The sequence below is a fragment of the Lytechinus pictus genome, chromosome 5, assembly GCF_037042905.1.
Source record: "Lytechinus pictus isolate F3 Inbred chromosome 5, Lp3.0, whole genome shotgun sequence".
Lineage (NCBI taxonomy): Eukaryota > Metazoa > Echinodermata > Echinoidea > Temnopleuroida > Toxopneustidae > Lytechinus > Lytechinus pictus.
Window position 1 is genome coordinate 4,023,053 of NC_087249.1, and position 8,166 is coordinate 4,031,218.

The following is an 8,166-nucleotide window of genomic DNA, read 5'->3' on the forward strand; positions in this document are numbered from 1 at the left end:
TTTCTTCTACTCCTGCTCCTCCTTCCTCCTCCTTTTTTCTTCTTATTCTTATTTTCTCAAAAATTAAAATGTACATGTACATGTATTGTTTTTGTTAGAACTATATTCTTTGTCAATGCCCCTCCCCCCCTAGTGCTCTCTTTCTGGAGGTTTTCACTCCCTCTCTCCTTTCTTCTATTATGAAGAGGCCTATCTCTCAATATTCCCTCTTTCCACAATCAAATAACAAATGTGTCCATGAAAAGGCAGGCATTAAATGTCTGCAAACATTGTTCATGTTCCTCAAATTACCAAGCGCATCTTCTATTTGTAACCACAGTGTCTGGAGGACACCTCTTCAGAAAAAAAACCTATGTACTTTTCTTTGCAATTTCACCATGTACTGTAGAATGAGATACTATCCTGTATAGATTTTAATTTAATCACATGTACATGTAATGTAATGTACATGCACCGTTCCTTCTGGTTTAAAAACATTTACTATGAAGGCTCATATTATCTGCTGCTGATGTGGACATACTGTACATGTACATGTACTATCATAAAGATTTAAAATTGTGCATGGCATCATACTATGATTTTTTAGAAATCATTTATGTGTACATGTACAATGTATGTACATGTACATGTACATGTACATGTATGTAGTTATTTCATGATTATCTTTCATACATGTACATGTATAATGTACATGTTTACATACAGCATGCATGCACAACTTCATTTCTGACAAATTTTGACATACACTGTATGGTATGGTAGTTCTAAATTCTTACTTTATCTTTATCCAATCCCAACCATTATCTCTTTATTGGACATCTCTTGAAGAGTTTGATGTAAACAAATCCCCTGAGTGATATTCAACATTTAATACAAAGTATGTATAATAGTGTAGACCTGCCCTTCAAGGATCATTGATATTCATTGAAGACAATCATCGGTTTTAATGAGAAGCTTTACCTGGTGATTTGGTTTATTTTTAGTCTCCATATTACAGTCTGAAAGAGTATCATCATAAACAGCACTACGTAATCACATAAATGATTAATGCATCTTTCTTGTACCAGACAAGAATGCATTTTGTAAAGCACTCAGTATGACGAAAAGTACATCGTGGTACAATACATCAACAGGCCTACATGTATTTGGTTGATTACTGTTTATTAAAGGGGAATCCAACCCAAATAAAAACTTGTTTTTATACGGGAAAAGGAAAATCAGAGAAGTTGATAGGTGAAAGTTTGAACAATATTGGACAAACAACAAGAAAGTTATGAATTTTCAAGAGTTGTAAATATTGGTAATCACTATACTCATGGAGGCTGTTCACACCGCAAGGGGGGACCGTGGGCAAACCGTGGATCGCGCTATCGTAGCGCGATCCACGGTCCGCCCATTGGCATTCGCCAGATTCACACCGCAGTGAGATAGCGCGGTCTATCGTAGCACCCCCTTTTTTGAGAGGTCCTGTTGCCATGACGCGTGACGTCATGAGGTCAGAGCGGTCAAAGATTTCGCGCGCTATTACGAACCCGTACTAGTTAGTTGAGAGCTCGATATCGCCGTGCCTATTATGCTAGCCGGCCTACGTTTATTTCATGGCGTTGTATACATTGTGCATGTATTTCTAATTTGATTAATCTAGATTCTAGACTCTTGTATTTTAACTGTGTTTGTGGACATGATCCCGCGTGTAGAACGATGACTTCCGGCGTGCTATCGTAGCTCGGGTTCACACCGGCAGAGATAGCGCGATCTAGCGCGCGCTAGATCGCGCTATCTCTCGTGGACCACCCCCAAGAGGTGCTCCAGTGGCACGCCGTTTTGGCTCGCCGTGGCTCGCTGTTGGGCGGACCGAAACGACGTTGTACCTTCCACACCGCAGAGATAGCGCGATCTAGCGCGCGCTAGATCGCGCTATCTCTGCCGGTCTGAACAGGCTCATGGAGACTTCAAATTGGCCGCATATGGGATGTCATAGTGATGTAAGGCAAGGACAACTCTTTCATGTACTCCAATACATATTTTGGCTAAAATGTCATTTTTCACAAAAGTTTTATTTCAAATTATATTTTTCTTTCATAAAACAATATACTACCTGGGTTATATTTAGATTACTTCCCCAGGGGAATGGGTACTAGAAAACCACAAATTCCTGATAATAAAGTACATGGCCTATGGGAAAGTTGTCCTTGCCCCTTGTCATAATTTACTTACCCAGTTGCCAATTTGAAATCTACATAGTATTAGTGATCTCAATTTTAAAGCAGCTATAACTTTCTTATTGATTTTCCGATTTCTTTCAAACTTTCACCATTCTGTTTAGTTTATTTTCCTCCTTCCCAACACAACATTTTATGGCCAAGGCTGTATTCCCCTTTAAGTGTTAAATGCAGAATTCTCTACTTCCTAATCCCATAGACTTTACAAAGGGAACACTTGTTTCTCGCAGGTAACATCTCACATGAAAATATGTTTGTAATTTATAGACCTACAAGTATGTACAGTAATAGCATTTCTGGTTTTCAACTCATTGCTTTCCAACATGTGACATTGTACGTCATTTCTCTTAAATCTTGGATTTAAATAATACAGCATCAATAGAGAATATGTGTTCCAATACAGTCAGCCACTGATTCAGGATTTTATGAATTGGGAGAAAAGAGAAAAGAGAAAAAACAAGAAGAGAAGGATGTATTTCATGGGGGACTTCTCATGAAAGGAAATTCTAACTGTACAATGTAGGCCTACTGCCAAGGCAGCGGATAAGAACCTGTTCCAGTCTTTACAGGTATCTGTCTGCATTAAACCTTGAATTATATTTAAAAAAAAAACAAATTTCACAGCTAATCTTTTCCATACAAGGATTTAATGGTTCACTCAGGTATATTTTAGCATTCTAGGCCGTAAGATGTACTTGATTTTAATATTCATAATACTTGTCTCCATTTAATATTAGAGCATCTTCTTACCTTTCCATTTTCTGATGAGCAGTCAATACAACCTACTTGGATGTTGCCATGTTTCTCACCCGGGATGATCTGAGTCCGCTGGAAATCACAAGCCAAGATTACTATATCACATCCCGAGGCATAAGCCTGTATTAAAAGAAAGAGTTCATATACATGTAAAATCAAAGCAATAATTCACACACAAAAATTACTGATAAGATAAGACATATAAGAGCGATATGTGACAATCCCTTTCAAAAAAAAATTAGAGAGTATTAAAAGCAAGGTACATTTGAGTATTGATCACTATTAAATACATGTAGTTTATTCAGGTTACCTGATTCATAAATTTTGTTCTCATAAAAATAGAGAATCACAATAAAAACCACTGAAATTGCAAATTTAATTGGCTGATATTTGGTGTCTTTATGAAACACTACGGGTCCAAAACTGGTCAAAGGTCGCAGGAAATGCATTTTCATTATTAAAGACAATCCAAAACTGATTTGTTTTGAAAAATGACATGATTGTTCTTATCATCAACTGTGTACATGTACTGAACAAGCATGAATGCATTTCAGGCAATTTGATTTTTGTATCAGGGCAATTCCAAGCAAAAGTGGACATTTTCCAAAATTTTATATTGGCTCTATTTCAAATCTGGATAAAATTTTTCTATTAAAACTCATATGGGATTTCATAAATTATACAAAAGGGGAAAAGAATTAGCCACAATTTGTTTTTCTTATGCATCACCTTATAGGGGAATCCAAACCATACAAAAAATAATATACATGGGACTACATATATTGTTTTTTACTTAATTTCAATTTAACAGAAAACTATTGCTTGTTTTGTAAAATTTTCTTTTGGATAATCTAAAGGTCATCATTTTACATCATATCAAAAGAAAATTTTGAAATATAAGTTCATTTTATGTTGTCTGTGTGTGAATATTTCAGATGTCACTCCGTAACCGGGTATGGGTTTATGTTTTAAGTTGTATTTAATGAAAAAAATTTAAGGTTCACAGAGTTTGAGCAATGTTTTCTCCTCAAATAATGCATGTCCATATTTACGTCACTCCGTAACCATGATTATGAATATTCATATCTCATTAATTCAGTGGATCAAAATAACAAATGTGTTTCAGCAACTACTTTCAGGTACCATTTCTTTGCAGATAACTATTTAAATATGGGTTATATCTTTGTTTGAATGCTAAAAACTTGTTTCTGAATGTCACTCCGTAACCGTGGAACTGCCCATCACTACAAGGTACAACTTCACCAAAAAATGGGGTGGGGTATCATTGGGAAGGTGTTATTCATGGAAACACACACATCTATGGGGAGACTTGCACCTTGGAAAAGCTCTCTCCCAGGAAGCTCTGTCACTGAAAAATGGGAATCATACACATCTATCTGGGGATTTGTCTCACTAGAGACTTAGAGACTCGACTCTGCAACTCCCATTGCCAACTCATGTCAGTCTTCTCTCATCTCTCCCAATACTCAAACCTCTCACCTTTTATAGTTTAAATTCGTTTTTATAAGGACTACATGTACAGTCACTACACCCATTTCAGAAAATAACAATCTAACTTTCAATCAAGTTCCACTTCTTGCATCTCCATTTCCTTCTCTCTATCCACTTTTCTTAGTCTTTCTAAATTGTACATGTACATGTAGGTCTCACCACATGGTATACCATAAACCATTGCTGCAAAGTTTAATTTGATTTATATAAACCAAAATTCTCCCGTGAAGAAAAGCTCTCCCTCAGGGAATATGTTGCTGGCAGCCATGTGTTGGCTCAGTTGGTAGAGCGTCCGCCTCACAACTAGGAGGTCGGGAGTTCAAGCCTTGGCCACATCAGATCAAAAGACGATGCAAGTTGCTGCTCCCCTGTTTGGATCTAACTATCTAACAAGTGGAATGCCTCTGGCGGTCTCACCTGCATCATGCGATTCAATATAGCAGCAGTGCTGACTTTGAAAACTACTATAACTCGCAGTGATACTTGGTTACTCTTATGTCCACGTTTTATGAACTAGACCAATAAACTTAGAGATATGATGGTAATTCAGCAAATACCCCCAACATGGCCAAAGTTCATTGACCTTACATGACCTTTGACCTTGAACACGTGACCTAAAACTCGCACAGGATGTTCAGTGATACTTGATTACTCTTATGTCCAAGTTTCATGAGTCAGATCCATAAACTTTCAAAGTTATGATGGTAATTCAACAGATACCCCCCATTATGGCCAAAGTTCATTGACCTTTTACCTTGGTCATGTGACCTGAAATGTGCACAGGATGTTCAGTGATACTTGATTACTCTTATGTCCAAGTTTTATGAACTACATGTAGACCAATATACTTTCAAAGTTATGATGGTAATTCAACAAATACCCCCAATTTGGCCAAAGTTCATTGACCCTAAATGACCTTTGACCTTGGTCATGTGACCTGAAACTTGCACAGGATGTTTAGTGATACTTGATTATTATTATGTCTAAGTTTCATGAATCAGATCCATAAACTTTCAAAGTTATGATGGTAATTCAACAGATACCCCCATTCGGCCAAAGTTCATTGACCCTAAATGACCTTTGACCTTGGACATGTGACGTGAAACTCATGCAGGATGTTCAGTAATACTTGATTAACCTTATGGCCAAGTTTCATGAACTAGGTCCATATACTTTAGTTTCTAAGTTATGATGACATTTCAAAAACTTAACCTTAGGTTAATAAGATTTTGATGTTGATTCCCCCAACATGGTCTAAGTTCATTGACCCTAAATGACCTTTGACCTTGGTCATGTGACATGAAACTCAGGCAGGATGTTTAGTAATACTTGATTAACCTTATGGCCAAGTTTCATGAACTAGGTCCATATACTTTAGTTTCTAAGTTATGTTGTCATTTCAAAAACTTAACCTTCGGTTAAGATTTGGTGTTGACGCCGCCGCCGCCATTGCCGTCGGAAAAGCGGCGCCTATAGTATCACTCTGCTATGCAGGTGAGACAAAAACCAAAGTTTTCCTTTCAGAATATACCAAGTCAGTTTACAATGTATGTACATGTACCTTCATGGATCTGTTTACACAATTCCTACTTCATACCATGAACCTATCTCTCTTCACAACAAACCAATCAATTTTCATTTATTGGTGCATTCTTCACCTCATACTTGATGAATGGTTTGGAAAAAAGATGTCCAGTTTAAGCACAATTACATTTCATCATACTCCAACCGGATACAACTACTACATGTACATGAACTGTAGTCTCTGTTTGAAGTCCTTCAAATGAAATCAAGAAATCAATTGCATTCTGTTCATTTCCTGTTTATGGATTAAAGTAAAATATACTGACTCTGTAGGATGATTAAAAAATGGAAGTGGAAAAACAATAGGCCTACAGTACATCATCCCCCCACACACGTTAGGTGGTTTCAGACTACCTCAATGTTCATCAGGATTTTTCCAAGGTTGCAGGCATTTTGACAGTGTGTAAGAAAATTACGGTAACGTTCTTACTCCAGCGCATAGTTGGGCGTGGGCGCCGTGGGTGGCTCCTGAACGTGCGACATTGAATTCGCGCCTTGTCAAGAACTTTCCCGAAGGGTGTGTTTCTGGATGGTGTGAATGTGGGAATAATTATTGAGTATTTTTTAGCCTGAGAAAGTTCTCGTACATGTAATTCAATGGGGATTCTTGAGATCGAAGCGGGTTGAAACCACCTGCATACATGTATTATAGAGGTAACTTGCTGCAAGTTTTCACACTTTATCGTGTTAGTTATCGTGTTAGAGTACACAACACGCACATTAGAGGGGACAGGGTTACAATAAGTAGAATACAGTACAATGTAGGTTTATTCAGAGGGGATATAAAACAAGTGGAATGCCTCTGGCTGTCTCACCTGCATCACGCGATTCAATATAGCAGCAGTGGTGACTTTGAAAACTATAAAATAATTATTCACAAAAAACACCATTCATATAATGATACAATACTACGTTCATTGACATTTGACCTTGATCATGTGACCTAAAACTTGTCAGTGATACTTGATTACCCCTATATCCACATTTTATACACTATATCTATAAACTTTGAAAGTTATGACAGCAATCTAATAATTACCTCTAAAATGACCAAAGTTCAATGACCTTAAATGACCTTTGACTTTGGTCATGTGACCTGAAACTCGCATGAGATGTTCAGTGATCAATACTTGATGACTCTTATGTCCAAGTTTTATGAAGTAGACCAATATACTTACAGAGTTATGATGGTAATTCAACAAATACCCCCAACATGGCCAAAGTCCATTGACCTTTGACCGTGGTCATGTGACCTGAAACTCGCACAAGATGTTCAGTGATACTTGGTTAATATGTAAACGTTTAATGAACTAGACCAATACACTTGTAAACAGAGATATGATGGTAATTGAACAAATACCCCCAACATGGCTAAAGTTCATTGACCTTAAATGACCTTAGACCTTGGTTATGTGACCTGAAACTCGGACGAAATGTTCAGAGATACTTGATTATTCTTATGTCCAAATTTCATGAATCAGATCTATAAACTTTCAAAGTTATGATGGTAATTCAACACCCCATTATGGCCAAAGTTCATTGACCTTTGACCTCGGTCATGTGACCTGAAATGCGCACAGGATGTTTAGTGATACTTGATTACTCTTATATCCAAGTTTTATGAACTAGACCAATAAACTTTCAAAGTTATGATGGTAATTCAACAAATACCCTCAATTTGGCCAAAGTTCATTGACCCTAAATGACCTTTGACCTTAATCATGTGACGTGAAACTTACACAGGATGTTCAGTGATACTTGATTACTATTATGTCCAAGTTTCATGAACTAGGTCCATATATTTTCTAAGTTATGATGACATTTAAAAAACTTAACCTTAGGTTAAGATTTTGATGTTGATTCCCCCAACATGGTCTAAGTTCATTGACCCTAAATGATGTTTGACCTTAGTCATGTGACCTGAAACTCAGGCAGAATGTTCAGTAATACTTGATTAACCTTATGACTGAGTTTCATGAACTAGGTCCATATACTTATATTATGCTGTCATTTCAAAAACTTAACCTTCGGTCAAGATTTGGTGTTGATGCCGCCGCCGCCGTCGGAAAAGCGGCGCCTATAGTCTCACTCT

At 37.2% G+C, this 8,166-nt stretch overlaps 1 protein-coding gene across 1 annotated transcript in view; it reads right to left on the reverse strand.

Moving 5' to 3' along the window:
• LOC129262557 (dmX-like protein 1) overlaps window positions 1–4,913 on the reverse strand; it is a 77,142-nt gene extending 72,229 nt beyond the window's left edge. Inside the window, exons 1-2 of the mRNA XM_054900683.2 lie at window positions 4,908–4,913; window positions 2,973–3,098 (exon numbers count right to left, since the gene is read on the reverse strand). Coding sequence (XP_054756658.2) covers window positions 2,973–3,098; window positions 4,908–4,913 — 132 coding nt within the window. The remainder of the gene's footprint in view (window positions 1–2,972; window positions 3,099–4,907) is intronic.
• Between the last annotated feature and the right edge of the window lie 3,253 nt (window positions 4,914–8,166).